Source organism: Rutilus rutilus, assembly GCF_951802725.1.
Source record: "Rutilus rutilus genome assembly, chromosome: 13".
Taxonomy (NCBI): domain Eukaryota; kingdom Metazoa; phylum Chordata; class Actinopteri; order Cypriniformes; family Leuciscidae; genus Rutilus; species Rutilus rutilus.
The window spans coordinates 1040202-1056744 of NC_140218.1; the positions used below are offsets into that span (position 1 = coordinate 1040202).

The 16543-nt window shown below is 44.9% G+C and overlaps 2 protein-coding genes across 3 annotated transcripts in view; both read left to right on the forward strand.

Annotated features, from left to right (window-relative positions):
- The window catches only part of LOC311302251 (kinesin-like protein KIF1C), a gene marked incomplete at its 5' end in the record, with an annotated part of 39860 nt that extends 32164 nt beyond the window's left edge, over nucleotides 1-7696 (forward strand). Inside the window, one exon of the mRNA XM_084427974.1 lies at nucleotides 1273-7696. Within this exon, the coding sequence (XP_084284100.1) occupies nucleotides 1273-2100 (828 nt within the window). The 3' untranslated portion in view covers nucleotides 2101-7696. The remainder of the gene's footprint in view (nucleotides 1-1272) is intronic.
- Nucleotides 7697-12014: 4318 nt separating this feature from the next.
- On the forward strand, nucleotides 12015-16236 carry gp1ba (glycoprotein Ib platelet subunit alpha). Of its 2 annotated transcripts, XM_084428456.1 has the most exons (4): nucleotides 12015-12085; nucleotides 13345-13620; nucleotides 13743-15721; nucleotides 15761-16124. In XM_084428456.1, exons 2-4 carry the CDS (start codon nucleotides 13353-13355, stop codon nucleotides 15971-15973), a joined length of 2460 nt encoding a protein of 819 aa, XP_084284582.1. In that variant the 5' UTR covers nucleotides 12015-12085; nucleotides 13345-13352; the 3' UTR covers nucleotides 15974-16124. The 2 variants fall into 2 exon arrangements, with proteins under 2 accessions (XP_084284582.1, XP_084284581.1); XM_084428455.1 differs by having other exon boundaries at nucleotides 13743-16236.
- Nucleotides 16237-16543: the final 307 nt, after the last annotated feature.

Below are 16543 nucleotides of genomic sequence, written 5' to 3' on the forward strand. Positions count from 1 at the left end.
GTTACATACATCTTCCTAAACTCCACTTTAAACATTTAAGAGATATGAGTGATGCAATACCAAAATACTAGGCTGTCTAAAATAGGCGGAAATTAATCTGCAAGCAAACAAAGTCTGCGGTCGCGTTGAGCCTTTTGACAAGAGAAAAGGCTTCAATAGTTAACCAAAGCTAACGACTGTGGTTGCATACGTCTTCCTAAACTCCACTTTAAAGGTTTAAGAGCTATAAGTGAAGCAGAACAAAAGACGATGAGCTGACTAACGCTAGGCTGTCTAATAGGTGGAAATTAGCCTAATCTGCCCCCAAACTTCCCTCCGTGGCTCACGGGCTTCTGCACAGAGGCATTACAGCTATCGATTTTTAACAAAACAGGCCTACTCAAATGTATCCTAACTATTTTCACTCGTTGTTGTCTAAAAAACAGACAGGGTTATCCAAAGATAGGCCTACTCGGCGCCAGTAGACAGACTTTTTTTCTCCCATAAAATAAGACCTGCTACTCGGGGTATTTTACATGCACACTGCCAACTTCCAGTCAGTTAAATAATAATAAAAACAATTATTGAATGCTGGTATCCAAAACATTTAATTCAATTCAAGTATTATATTAGATACATTTTAAAACTTCAAAGCACACGTATAAGCCTAGTAATAAGTAGACATTTAAAATACATCAATAACTGATATCAGAGTTAAGGCTTGCTTTACGTGTTGCTCAACGAGGATTTCTTAATCGTTGCGACTTTCAATCTTGAGGAGACAAAATGAGTGAAGAAGACGAGGTGGAGTTACGAGACTTCTCTGACAGTGTCCAATGGAGTTAAGAGATTTGCTCTCAAGCTATTTTCAACACTTTAGATTGGCTAATAATTTGTAAAAATAACAGAACCACGTGGGGACTGACCAATAGCATCGATTTGTGAAAAAATATGAAATTGACAAAATTTGGACATACGAGGTTTCCGCCCGACAACGGCGATACACACCTAGGATGACTTGAGGGTGAGTAAATCACGGGCTAATACGCTTTTTTGGGTGAACTATCCCTTTAACTCTTCTTCACACAAGTCAAAAAAACACCTCAAGAGAGTGTAAAAGCTTTTTTTTTTCATTTGGCGTTGGCGTTTCCATCACTCGTTTCTGATGCGATACTTCAAAATTAGCATAAAAACAGGCTGATGGAAACTATCTACTGACACACTCAATTCAGTTCTGAATGTAGCACAGCCCTAATGCACATGCTTTCAGTAGTTGTGTATGTGTTTGTGTAGGACGGTGATGTATCCGAGGATCTGAGCGCAGACGGTGATCAGGGCGATGAGGAAGATGGGCGTGGCCTTCCGGAGCTCCTCCCCAAAGAGCAGCGCGTGTCACGGCTGATGGAGGAAGACCCCGCCTTCAGGAGGGGCCGAATACGCTGGCTCAAACAGGAGCAGACACGCCTCCTCAACCTGCAGCAGCAGCAAATCACCAAGCGTCTGCGTCGAGGGGGCGGAGCCGGGGGCGGGGCTATGGGTGGGGAGGGCGTGGTCCACCTCCCCGGAACGGGACGCTTCATTCCCCCTCAGGACTGCAAGCTGAAGTTCCCCTTTAAGAGCAACCCTCAACACCGGCTCTCCTGGGGACCGAACGTGTCCGTCACGCCAGACGAGGAACGAGGCCCCGCCCCCGGCGTGCCGTTACTTCCTCTTCCGTTCCAAATGCCGGTCATCATGCGTGCGCCCTCCCCTAGTCGCCCCTGGCAACCTCGTCACTACAGCAACGGTAACTACGGCAACGGCAATCACGTTCCTCAGCAGCAACAATGGCGCTACAGGCGCAATTCGCTAGATGGCTCCACCGTACCTGGCAACCAGGGTTATTATACCAACGGGCACCACAACAACAACAACCGCGGTCGCTATCGGCAACAGTCGCCGGGCCCTTGCTTACGCGGGGAGGGGGGATACGTCAATCACCAACGGCCCCAGACTCTACCGCACGCGCTCACCGATCAACCGCACGGCAAACACCAAAAAGCGCAGGGCTACGTCACCCCGCCGCGCATGAGACGCCAGTACAGCGCCCCGGACCTGAAGAGCAGAGAAACGCCCGTCTGACGATGTCAGGAAACACTAGCCGTGTTGTTTTGATGGGTTAGTAAGTTAGTTAACACAGTCTCATGTAGTCAGACTATCAGTAGAAAGAGTTTATTCTGGGCTAGACCCGCCCACTTCGGGACAGGAAGAGAGCGTCACTGGCTGCGTTTACATGCAAACACATAATCCGTTAGTCATCAGATTGACGGCTCAGTCGGACTGAAAAGCCTTCATGTAAACGCCTTAATCGACCCGACTGAGCTCGATCCCAATGACATTTCGATCGGATTTTAAGGGGGTTATTCCTTTTCTAATCCGATGGAGAGAACATGTGAACACTTGACCGGATCTGATGGAGAGAACATGTGAACACTTGATCGGATCCGATGGAGAGAACATGTGAACACTTGACCGGATCCGATGGAGAGAACATGTGAACACTTGATCGGATCCGATGGAGAAAAACATGTGAACACTTGACCGGATCCGATGGAGAGAACATGTGAACACTTGATCGGATCCGATGGAGAGAACATGTGAACACTTGACCGGATCCGATGGAGAGAACATGTGAACACTTGATCGGACTGAAAACAGAAACTGAAAGGACTGCGCGTGTGCGATGACGTCTGCTGTGTGGAACGAGCTGTTCTCCTGATGAATAAAGTGTTGTGTAAACGAGTGTCTCGTCCTCCTATAATCCTGCTTTCCCTGCGTGTGTGAAGTGGAGCAGGACAACGGCCCACCAGTGCTGCTTCACACACATCAACCCGATCACGTTTCAGTGTTCACACTACGCTCAGACTCATCAATGAAACACAAGTTGTGCATGTAAACGCAGCCCGTGTCTGCTAAGGAGCGCAGCCGGAGCGATAACGATAGCGATACGGTGTTCGTCGGCTGGAGCTGATCGTTATGGTTATCGTTCATCGTGTCATCTTGAGTTTGTGCACACTGACTGTTGCTCATCCAATCAGATTAGAGCGTGTGAGTTTTGGAAGGCTCTCATGGTTTTAAGTGCAATATGCATGTGTGCGCGGTCCGAGACTAGCTAGCACACACTCTGCTAACGCACACGTCACCACTCAGCCTGTGTTCAGCATCACGTACCTCTCAGAAACGACCCTGCCCAGGATTGGCTGTGCATCAGATTTGCACTAGTTTTGGGCGTTTGTATGTTCAGCCTCAATGTGCCTTAATAACCTCAGAGATCACTGACAGAAACACCATGAGAGTGTGTGTGTGTGTGTGTGTGTGTGTGTGTGTGTGTGTGTGTGTGTGTGTGTGTGTGATGATCTGAGATACAGCAGGAGGAACGGTTCTTGTTAATGATTCACACCAGAACAGCTCAAACACCGTAAGGATGTGTTCATATGCTGTTCAACACCAGCTTGCATCACTTTAACTCACACTACAGTTTTTCTTTTTTTTTTCTTTTTTTTATTAAATTAGTTTTTTAAGCCAAACTTACCATCTTTAGTGGACTAAACTGAGCCAGATGATAACAGTTAGACAACACACAGCTTCATCAGCATCTGCAGCATTAGGTCCACCTCGTTTAGACGCTTACAGCTCAAATACTGAACATTAAACCTGAAGAGCAAACGTTTGGGAAACGAACCAGCCTAACGAACTGATTCCCTGAGAGAAGTGAGATGAGCAGCAGTGAGGAAGTAGGGCTGGAATGAGTTTACACTTGTGACTGACAGCTGTCATTCACTGATGATGATGATGATGATGAAAGGGATGTTTAGAGTTCAAAGGTCAATGAAATGGACATGTGGAGGAAATGCAAGTCGTGTGAGTTTTAGAGTTTGTGTTTCAGGATTTTTAGAGTTGCGAGTGAACATGATGACGGATGTTTTAAACTCCCTGGCTGAAGAGATATTGTAAGTCAACGGGACCTTCCTGGTTAAATATATAAATTAAATAAAATAAACTCAATCAGATGGCAGAAATATATATATATTTTAATATTTGGAATATGATTCCTGTGCCTTTGGGCCACAGACAGTTGTTTGATCCGGTTTGACGTTATTTTGAGTGGCAGATTTGAAACGGTCCCACTTGTGTGACGCTGCAGTGGAGATTCCCAGTACAGATTCCCAATAGAGATTCCCACTGGAGAGTGTTACTGGAGATTCCCAATAGAGATTCCCGCTGCAGATTCCCAATAGAGATTCCCAATAGAGATTCCCGCTGTAGATTCCCACTAGAGATTCCCACTGGAGATTCGCAATAGAGATTCCCACTGGAGATTCCCACTAGAGATTCCCAGTGGAGATTCCCACTAGAGATTCCCAGTGGAGATTCCCAATAGAGATTCCCAGTGGAGATTCCCACTAGAGATTCCCAGTGGAGATTCGCAATAGAGATTCCCAGTGGAGATTCCCAATAGATATTCCTACTGGAGATTCGCAATAGAGATTCCCACTGGAGATTCCCACTAGATATTCCTACTGGAGATTCTCACTGGAGATTCGCAATAGAGATTCCCAGTGGAGATTCCCAATAGATATTCCTACTGGAGATTCGCAATAGAGATTCCCACTGGAGATTCCCACTAGAGATTCCCAGTGGAGATTCGCAATAGAGATTCCCACTGGAGATTCCCACTAGAGATTCCCAGTGGAAATTCCCAATAGAGATTCCCAGTGGAGATTCCCAATAGAGATTCCCACTGGAGATTCCCAATCGAGATTCTCACTGGAGATTCTCACTGGAGATTCTCACTGGAGATTCCCAATAGAGATTCCCAGTGGAGATTCCCAATAGAGATTCCCAATAGAGATTCCCAGTGGAGATTCCCAATAGAGATTCCCACTGGAGATTCCCAATAGAGATTCCCACTGGAGAGTGTTACTGGAGATTCCCAATAGAGATTCCCACTGGAGATTCCCAATAGAGATTCCCAATAGAGATTCCCACTGGAGAGTGTTACTGGAGATTCCCAATAGAGATTCCCGCTGTAGATTCCCAATAGAGATTCCCAGTGGAGATTCCCAATAGAGATTCCCACTGTAGATTCCCAATAGAGATTCCCAGTGGAGATTCCCAATAGAGATTCCCACTGGAGATTCCCAATAGAGATTCCCACTGGAGATTCGCAATAGAGATTCCCACTGGAGATTCCCACTAGAGATTCCCAATAGAGATTTCCACTGTAGATTCCCAATAGAGATTCCCACTGGAGAGTGTTACTGGAGATTCCCAATAGAGATTCCCACTGTAGATTCCCAATAGAGATTCCCAATAGAGATTTCCACTGTAGATTCCCAATAGAGATTCCCAGTGGAGATTCCCAATAGAGATTCCCAATAGATATTCCTACTGGAGATTCGCAATAGAGATTCCCACTGGAGATTCCCACTAGAGATTCCCAGTGGAGATTCCCAATAGATATTCCTACTGGAGATTCTCACTGGAGATTCGCAAAAGAGATTCCCAGTGGAGATTCCCAATAGATATTCCTACTGGAGATTCTCACTGGAGATTCGCAATAGAGATTCCCAGTGGAGATTCCCAATAGATATTCCTACTGGAGATTCGCAATAGAGATTCCCACTAGAGATTCCCAGTGGAGATTCGCAATAGAAATTCCCACTGGAGATTCCCACTAGAGATTCCCAGTGGAGATTCCCAATAGAGATTCCCACTGGAGATTCCCAATCGAGATTCTCACTGGAGATTCTCACTGGAGATTCCCAATAGAGATTCCCAGTGGAGATTCCCAATAGAGATTCCCAATAGAGATTCCCAGTGGAGATTCCCAATAGAGATTCCCACTGGAGATTCCCAATAGAGATTCCCACTGGAGAGTGTTACTGGAGATTCCCAATAGAGATTCCCACTGGAGAGTGTTACTGGAGATTCCCAATAGAGATTCCCGCTGTAGATTCCCAATAGAGATTCCCAGTGGAGATTCCCAATAGAGATTCCCAGTGGAGATTCCCAATAGAGATTCCCACTGGAGATTCCCAATAGAGATTCCCACTGGAGATTCGCAATAGAGATTCCCACTGGAGATTCCCACTAGAGATTCCCAATAGAGATTTCCACTGTAGATTCCCAATAGAGATTCCCACTGGAGAGTGTTACTGGAGATTCCCAATAGAGATTCCCACTGTAGATTCCCAATAGAGATTCCCAATAGAGATTTCCACTGTAGATTCCTAATAGAGATTCCCACTGTAGATTCCCAATAGAGATTCCCAATAGAGATTTCCACTGTAGATTCCTAATAGAGATTCCCAATAGAGATTCCCAGTGGAGATTCCCAATAGAGATTCCCACTGGAGATTCGCAATAGAGATTCCCACTGGAGAGTGTTACTGGAGATTCCCAATAGAGATTCCCACTGGAGATTCCCAATAGAGATTCCCAATAGAGATTCCCACTGGAGAGTGTTACTGGAGATTCCCAATAGAGATTCACCGCTGTAGATTCCCAATAGAGATTCCCAGTGGAGATTCCCAATAGAGATTCCCACTGGAGATTCCCAATAGAGATTCCCACTGGAGATTCGCAATAGAGATTCCCACTGGAGATTCCCACTGGAGATTCCCACTGGAGAGTGTTACTGGAGATTTCCAATAGAGATTCCCACTGTAGATTCCCAATAGAGATTCCCAATAGAGATTCCCACTGGAGATTCCCAATAGAGATTCCCACTGGAGATTCGCAATAGAGATTCCCACTGGAGAGTGTTACTGGAGATTCCCAATAGAGATTCCCACTGGAGATTCCCACTGTATCCCGTCAGAGCAAACCAGCCACGCGGGACTGTTCTGGAGTTCAGTGATGTCACAGTTATGGTGTCGCAGGTGGGCGGGGTTATGCCAGATTACCTTTAGACGTGACATCACTCACGGGAGCATTTCTGACCGTGACCTTTAACCCTTCAGGACAATCTTCTGATTGTGTCGTGTGTGTTTTGATGATGATGATGATGATGATGATGTCTCTTATTTACACTCGATGACTGTTTACTGCCATAATATGATGCTTGTTTAGTTTCATCATGCCTTCTTTGGTTTGATTATGATTTAATCGGTTAACGTGTGTGTATGCAAATGAGTTCATGTGCTCAAACACACAGGTGTTCTTCACTTGTTTGTTTTGTTTTTTGAGGTTGACGTTCTGCTTCCGACTTGATGAACCTCGCGTGTGTCACTGGACACGAGCTGCCTCTTCTTCTGCTCTTCTTCTGCCTCTTCTTCTGCCTCTTCTTCTGCTCTTCTTCTGCCTCTTCTTCTGCTCTTCTTCTGCTCTTCTTCTGCCTCTTCTTCTGCTCTTCTTCTGCCTCTTCTTCTGCTCTTCTTCTGCTCTTCTTCTGCCTCTTCTTCTGCTCTTCTTCTGCCTCTTCTTCTGCTCTTCTTCTGCTCTTCTTCTGCCTCTTCTTCTGCTCTTCTTCTGCTCTTCTTCTGCCTCTTCTTCTGCTTTTCTTCTGCTCTTCTTCTGCCTCTTCTTCTGCTCTTCTTCTGCCTCTTCTTCTGCCTCTTCTTCTGCTCTTCTTCTGCTCTTCTTCTGCTTTCTTTTCTGGATGTTGAGTTATTTTTTTGAGTTTTAAAAATGTCTGTTTAAAAACTGCAAAATATCATTAAAGGAAAATGTATAAAAACAACATTGCTTCTGGTGTTTTTGTAGTCTGTATCTCTTCCATACGCACTGAAAGGCTTTGGATAGAACAGATAGAGACCAAACACCATTAGAAACAGTCAAGTCATCGTCCGCCTCCGCTCATCTGTCCCGTGAACTGCTGAGTTAATGTTCAAGAACTTTATTAATCAGAATATAAATGATTTAAGTCTAATATAGCCATTTTATTCTACTGTGCTTCTCACTCTGCCATTAGATCTAGCCAACTGTGTGTGTGTGTGTGTGTGTGTGTGTGTGTGTGTGTGTGTGTGTGTGTGACCATAAAGAGAAGCATGTGATGATCTTGTGCTCATTCATGGAGGATCTAATGCTCATATTTGACGATCTGAAGACTCTTTGTGCTGCTTTCATATGAGAAAACCTCTGGTCAACTGAGATGACTCGTGTTGCTTGGTGTAGTTTAAGATGCACAATACCAGTAGTCTATACATGAATATCAGTCACGTGACCTCTTACGTCATCCGCTCTTTTTCCAGTTGACTGCCGCCATCTTGAGTACCTACCGAGTACTGCTAGCTAGCTTGCAACTATTTACAGCTTCGTGCGGATACAGTAAACGGCTACGAAAGACAACATTTCGCACCTCGACTGCCATGAAAAGAAACGCTACTTTCAAAAATGATCATCGTTAGGGTGTGATCCCTACGCGATACCCTGATGCGTACTTCCAGCCTCCGTCCGCTGCTACCAAACTACCAATCCTGGCATTCAGTGATATGATGTTGATCCGACCAGTATGGCGTACCACAAGGCTCAGTACTAGGACCGCTGCTGTTCACTCTGTACATGCTGCCATTAGGAGATATCATTAGGAAACATGGAATTAGCTTCCACTGTTATGCCGACGATACTCAGCTCTATATTTCTTCAAAACCTAACGAAACTTACCAATTCACTAAATTAACGGAATGCATAGCAGATATAAAAAATTGGATGACTCGTAATTTCCTACTTCTTAACTCTGAAACGTAATAACCTAGAATACTGTCTAACACTTGATGGCTGCTCTGTTAAGTCTTCATCGTCGGTTAGGAACCTGGGTGTGCTCTTTGATACCAATCTTTCATTTGAAAGTCACGTGTCTAGTATCTGTAAAACTGCATTTTTCCATCTTAAAAATATATCTAAATTACGCCATATGCTCTCATTGACAAATGCGGAACAATTAGTTCATGCGTTCATGACCTCAAGGCTAGATTATTGTAATGATCTACTGGGTGGTTGCCCTGCACACTTAATAAACAAACTACAGCTGGTCCAAAACGCAGCAGCTCGAGTTCTTACCAGAACCAGGAAGTATGACCATATTAGCCCGGTTCTGTCAAAACTGCATTGGCTCCCTATTAAACATCGCATCAATTTTAAAATATTGCTGATTACTTACAAAGCACTAAATGGTTTAGCTCCGCAGTACTTGAGCGAGCTCTTAACGCATTATAGTCCGTCACGTCTATTGCGATCTCAAAATTCCGGCCAGTTACTAATACCTAGAATATCAAAATCGACTGCTGGCGGGAGATCCTTCTCCTATTTAGCACCAAAACTCTGGAACAGTCTTCCTACCATTGTCCGGGAAGCAGACACACTCTGTCAGTTCAAAGCTAGACTAAAAACACATCTCTTTGACCTAGCATACACATAACACATTATAGACTTCTATAATTTAATGTTAGGCTGCATAGATTAGGTCAGCCGGAACCGGGAACACTTCCCATAACTCCTGATGTACTCGTTACATCATGAGAAGAATGGCATCTACGCTAATTTTAGTGTCTGTGTTTATCCCGAGGTTTTCCTGCAGCCTGCCGGATCCAGGCCGTATCCAGATCTGACGAAGGACCTTCGCCTGGACCGATGACAACGCAGTGCTGAAGTGCCAACTAGTCTCTCCCTATGGAGGATCCCTCTACCACTATACAGATAAGGCGTTGTCGGGAAAATTTGTTTCGCGTTCCTACCCCAAAGCAACAAAATAAAATAAAATTCTTTATCAAAATTTATAAGGAAAGACAAGTACTTTGTTTAGGCTTGGCTTGTAGGGAATTCCAAACCTGCGTATTTTCAAACGCACATAACTATAGAACCCATTCTAAATGCACATCTGAACGCCATCAGCGTTTCTCACAGGTTCGCGTTTAAAGTCTGTGTAGAGGGAATGGTGTCGTCTTAGCGGCCCCTAATTTAATAACAAATGATCGTTGCGACGGAAGCAAATCAATCAAAACTAACTTTAGATGGAAAATAACTTAACTCTGCTATAAAGCCAAAACAATCTCTGTTACCTTAAATTATACGCTTATCTCTGTGAAGCTGCTTTGAAACAATCTACGTTGTTAAAAGCGCTATATAAATGAAGATGACTTGACTTGACTTGAGTTCCAGCGTGTCTTTAAGTGATCCAGGGGCAGAGCTTGTGCCAAGCGTGTTTGAGGCTCTGGGTTCTAATCCGCACTCAGATCGTTTTTTTTTTTTTCATCAAAACCGATAATGTTTATCAGTGGCTGTATATCAGGCAGGGACACGTTTGTGTGCAGTTTGTTTTGTAATTTCACCGGAACGAATAGAGAGTCTCTCCACATTGAAGCGCACGCGTCCGAGTGAAGACTGTGCGCGAGCCACAAGCAAACACAGTCTCCGCGCCACTGATCGCAGCAGCAACGAGCACTTTGATCACTCGATTTCAGAAACAACACATTTCAGCGCTAGATCGCCTCTTATTTAACAAACGAACGTAATGAATGCTCTGCTAGTTAACTGGAGATGTTTTGTTTATTTGTATTGGTACATTCGTGCCGCGAGATGTTTCAAGAGTGGTGGGGACATGTCCCACCCGTCCCACATGTCCCACCCGTCCCACCCGCAAATTACGCCGTCTTTGTTCGTCCTGAGGTAGCCTGTAAAAGGATGTTTTGGGGTCTCCTTTTTTGTTGTTGCGCCCCACCGCACAACATATTGAAGGCATAGCTAGCTAGTTCCTTTGCGACTGACGTGAATCAGGTACTCAAGATGGCGGCAGACAAGTTTTAGAAGTGAGTGACATCAGTGAGGAGACGGTGGTGACATCATCTGAAATTCAGCTATAGGAAATGCATTGACTCCACCTTGACTGGATTATATGGAAATCTGTGTTTAAGGCTGTCAGAGACACAAACTGGAGTTGCTCTGCAGTCAGACTCGGCTTTGTAATAAAGTCATCATCAAAATCTCAAGACTCTGAAGTGGATGTTTTGCAGTTTATATTAGTTTAAAGGGTTCGTTCACCCAAAGATGAAAACTCTGTCAGTAATTACTCTCCCTCATGTCGTTCAACCCCGTCAGACTCTCGTTCATCTTCAGAACACAGATTAAGATATCTTTGATGAGATCTGAGAGCTGGCTCACTCCTCCATAGGCTTCTCTGTTATTGAAACTTGCCGGCCCCCGAAAGTTAGTAAAGACATCATTAAAATAGTCCAGTGACTACAGCGGCTCAACCTTAGGTTCATCAAGTGACAAAACCAACAAAAATAACGACTTTCTTCAACTCTTCGTGTTCTTCAGTGTTTCTCTGAGTGAGTTCACAGAGCGTAACGGCGCAGCGCTTCTGGGTCGTATGTCAGAACGGAGGCTCACTATTGGCCAGCATCACACGCATCACACACACATGACCAGCGTCGGCCAATAGTGAGCCTCCGTTCTGACGTATCTTAGAAAATATATCACAAATATCTTAATTTGTGCTCCAAAGATGAACGAGAGTCTGACGGGGTTGAGCAACACGAGGGAGAGTGATTACTGACAGAGTTTTCATCTTTGGGTGAACTGTCCCTTTAAGGTGAGGTGTCCGGCAGCTGTCTTAGCATCTTATCGTATGTTTCTGAACATAAGTTTATGTTCATTCACCAAGGATCCAATCACAGAGTGGCACATCTGTTCACACCAGAAGTTTTATCATTTATTGCTGTTGGTTGAAAACTGGTGTTTTTTTTTACGTGCAATCCAGCTTAAAACAATACAAAATATGAAGCAATATCCAAGACCGCAGTGACATCAAGCACTGAACAAGCGCCTACATCATTCTGCAGTAAGGTTCCCGTGGGCAGTGCTCATATTTTCTGATAATAATGATAATTACTTTAGATTTCAGATGTTACAGTTTTTGTACACAAGCTAAACTAAAAGACCAGGGGTTGATGTGGAAAACTCACTGTGTGCAAAAGTGCTGATATATAGAGAGGCTTGTGGTTTGGGTTTGAGCTGAGGAAGAGAGATAGAGCTGAAGCCAGCAGAGGATATGAGGCGAGAGGATAGAGATATAACACTCTCCATGAGGCGAGAGGAAGCTTCACACGGACGCCAGCGCTCAGAGGTACTGACACATAAAACATTTACTCACTTATTATTATTTATTCTCCAGGTGAAACCTCACATTTGTGTGGTGCAATAGTGAGAGTAAACAATAGTACTGTTTTTGTACAAGTAATGCACTTCTATTTGAGTATCTCACTACGATGTCAGTTGTATTTTGCATAAAATACATGAAGCCTATTTTAGGGACCGTTTCGATTGTTTTGTGTTGTGACATTATTCTCAAGAACATTCAAGTACTAATTCTCATTCTGTAGGAAAGAAAATCCTCCTGTCATGATATGTGTTTAACATTTTACTTCACTAATGTACACTATGATTCAAAAGTTTGGATAATTTTGACGAGTCTCTTCTGCTCATCAAGACTGCGTTCATTTGATCAGAAATACAGTAAAACTGTGAAATATTATTCCAGTGTAAATCATCTGTTTTCTATGTGAATATATAGTAAAGTGTAATTTATTCCTGTGATCAAAGCTGAATGTTCAGCATCATTACTCCAGTCTTCAGTGTCACATGATCCTTCACAAATCACTCTAATATGATGATTTGATGCTCAAGAAACATTTATGATTATTATTCAGTGTTGAAAACAGTTCATATGTTTGTGGAAACCGTCATACATATTTCAGGATTATTTGATGAATAGAAAGTTCAAAAGAGCCACATTTATTTTAGAATCTTTAATAAGCGTCTTTACCGTCACTTTTAATACACCCTTGATTAATAGGAACGTTTGGTTCCACTTTATTTGGATAGTCCACTTTAGACATTCTACTGACTATAAGTACCTTTTCAACTACATGTCAACTAACTCTCATCAGAGTATCAGTAGGCTGTTAGGTGTTCGGGTTCGGGTTAGTAGAATAAGTTGACTTGTAGTTGTCAAGTTACTTATAGTCAGTTGAATGTCTGTTGAGGAGCATCAGAATAAAGAGTTATCAGATATTAAGCAGACAGTTTACTGATCCTCTAATGACGGCTAGTTGACATGTAGCTGCAGAGTTACTTATAGTTAAAGTTAACTATATAATATATCGAAATAAAGTGTTACCGAAATGTTGATTTCTTACTGACCCCAAACTTTTGAACAGTAGTGTACGTGACATTAAAATAAAAGAAAGATGACAAATGTTACATTAATGAGAGTTTGGGGAGAAAATAATGTCACTGAATAAATAGCGTCTTTATTTTCTTGTTTTGTGAGACTGTATTATATGTTGGCACAGCTATGCTTAAAGCGCCCTTGTTTTCTTCCAGTTGTCATCATGCGACGCTTGTTCTTCCTCATGATGCAGTGCTGCGTCGTCACGAGCGCCAGCTGTCCGGCGGACATGAACCAGGACCACCGGCCCCGCGTGAGCTGCGTGAAACAGAGCCTGACCACGGTTCCTGACGGGATCGAGCCCGACACGCAGGTTCTGGTTCTCACTGGAAACCACTTCAGTTCTCTGTCCTGGTCCTCGTATTCTGGATTCACGCAGCTGCACGAGCTGGACCTGAGCCACAATCTCATCACCGCGCTGGAGCCGCCAGGTAAACCCAAGCACTGCAGTCTCAGAGAGTCTCAGAGAGAGTCTTAAGAGTCTCAGAGAGAGTCTCAGAGAGAGTCTCAAGAACTGCAAAAGATCTCAACTCAAACTGTGTGTCTCTTTCAGGTCCAGTGCTGGGGAACCTGAGCGTGTTGCGTTTGTCTGGTAACAGGTTAACTGGTTTGGGAGGACTGGTGTTCCGCTGCGCTCCCAACCTGATGGAGATCTTCTTGGACGCCAACCAGATTCGTTCCCTTCACGACGCCACCTTCAGCGGACTCCCTCATCTGGAGATTATCAATCTCTCTCAGAATAAGCTTCCCGCCCTGCCGGCTCGCCTCCTGGAGCGAGTGTCTTCCAGCAGCCTGAAGACGTTTGATTTGGAGAATAACAGTGTTTCGCTGATGCCCGACAGGTTCTTCTCATCTAAACCCGAGTTACCGTACGTTTACCTGTCCTATAATCCCTGGATCTGCAGCTGTGCTGTAGGTTATCTCCACAGCTACCTGAACGACCAGGAGCACAACGTCTACAAGCACGAAGCTCCGAACGACATCGTTCCCGCCGCCGACAGCGTTGTGTGTTCTGGACCGCCTCACCTATTCCAACGGCCCATCATTGAACTGGAGGAGAATGACTTCTGCCCTCCAGATCCACCTCTCCACCCCGTCGGAGACTGGGATTTCAAACCCATCTCTACTATAATCTCAGTTAAACCAAATTCCAGCCCTCAAACCCTGAATGCTCCACACGACACCACCGACATCACCCTCCTGCCCGCTTCCACCAAATCCTGGACCCCCACTTGGTCCTGGGACAGAGCTGAGTCCTGGAGTAAAACAAGATCTGAATTCTGGGCCACGTGGGAGCTTTTTAGCTCGAATCCAACGCCTGGTCCAGAGATTCTCAATCCAGACACCACCGAATCACTTGCCTACAGAACACAATCAAACACCAGGATTACTGAACCGTACCAACCCACAACTTCTGAACCGTCAACCACTGGACCCATTACTGCCGTATCCCAAGGTCAAAGTACCACCGGTTCTGACCCGCACACTTCCAGAACGATCACGATCCAGACCGAACCACCAACCACTGGACCCAATACTGCTGTATCCCAAGGTCAAAGTACCACCGGTTCTGACCCGCACACTTCCAGAACGATCACGATCCAGACCGAACCACCAACCACTGGACCCAATACTGCTGTATCCCAAGGTCAAAGTACCACCGGTTCTGACCCGCACACTTCCAGAACGATCACGATCCAGACCGAACCACCAACCACTGGACCCAATACTGCTGTATCCCAAGGTCAAAGTACCACCGGATCTGAACCGCACACTTCCAGAACGATCACCATCCAGACCGAACCACCAACCACTGGACCCAATACTGCTGTATCCCAAGGTCAAAGTACCACTGGATCTGAACCGCACACTTCCAGAACGATCACAATCCAGACCGAACCACCAACCACTGGACCCAATACTGCTGTATCCCAAGGTCAAAGTACCACCGGATCCTCTAGAACAACGATCACGGTCCAGACCGAACCGCCAACCATTGAATGGACCATTCCCCGAACAGATCTGCCCACTAGTGTCGGTCCGCACTGGGCAGATGCTCGTGATGCGGGTGGAAGGATCCTGCCGTGGTGCTGGTGGTTATTTGCCGGTTTTGTGTTGTTGTGTTTGCTATCGGCTCTCACGTCATGCTTTCTGTGTGTTTGGCTCCTGAAGAACCACCTCACCGTCAGCCGCTGGCTCAAGCATCATGCTTGCTTACCTCACTCGGGCAGCGCCGGGGTCATCCTACAGGCGTACAGACACACTGAACACACACAGCGAAGGGAGAATGAAGGCGAGAGAGTGAGCTTTCTACCCCTAAAACAGCTCAGAGACGTTCAAGCCGTGTTCCGGAGCGTCCTCTTCATCAACCCGCCGGAAGAGCAGAAGCACCACACTAAAGGGAGAGATGCTTCTTCCCAAATAGAGCTGGTTTCTGTAGCAGGCGGAGCGAGAGATGAGGAGCGAGAGCCGGAGATGAGCGGGGACGTGTTCAGGAAGACCTTGCACAGGGTGATTAGCCGAGAAGAGGAAGCAGATGGAAGGAGAGAGGGATGGAGAGAGGAAGAGGAGGCAGATGGAAGGAGAGAGGGATGGAGACAGGGAGAGTGTGTGCGGAGTGGAGAGGGATCGACCGCTCGCTATAGCCTGATCCTGAGGCAGGAGAGAGGAACACAGCGAGAGATGCAGTGGGTGGTCGGGGAATGGGAACTGGGGGATGAGGGCGTGGCCTATCAGAGGTCCTGCTCTCTGATTGGCCAGCCCTCCACTGTCGCTCAGGAGTGAACCATCATTGGATACAAATTTGGTTTCGTCGGTTAACTCTCAAATATTGATTGTTGATTTCAAGCCAAATGTTTCACAGTTCATATTGTTTTAATGCAGCAACAGAAAAATAAACTTGAAAACATTATTTTACTGCTCCCACTGCTAGACATCTGTTCTTGTTTTAACTGTAAACTCACTTAATTTTGGTTATTATTACAGAAAGCAAGACTTCATATCTTCAGTCATTTTGCTTCTCCAGTAAATGTATCTTGATTTAAGAATGCTGTGTATTTGTGTTTTTTTTTCCAGTACAAATATCTGAGGAACTTTTTTTGCAGCATAGAAGCATTTTTCCAGATGACTTCCTCCGGTTCATGTCCAGGAGCTTCACACGCTTGAGGAATCAGCTGTTCAATTCCTCAAAAACAGCTGAGATTATTAGTGCTAGTTAAAAAAATAAGACTGTTAGCTAAGCAGAGAAACTAGTCTGTTATTAGCAATCTCACTTGAGCTGGTATATGAATCACCTTTAAATCTCCTTTTAATTTTATTTTTTGTTTATTGAAAGTAAAATGCCTTTTTCAGCAT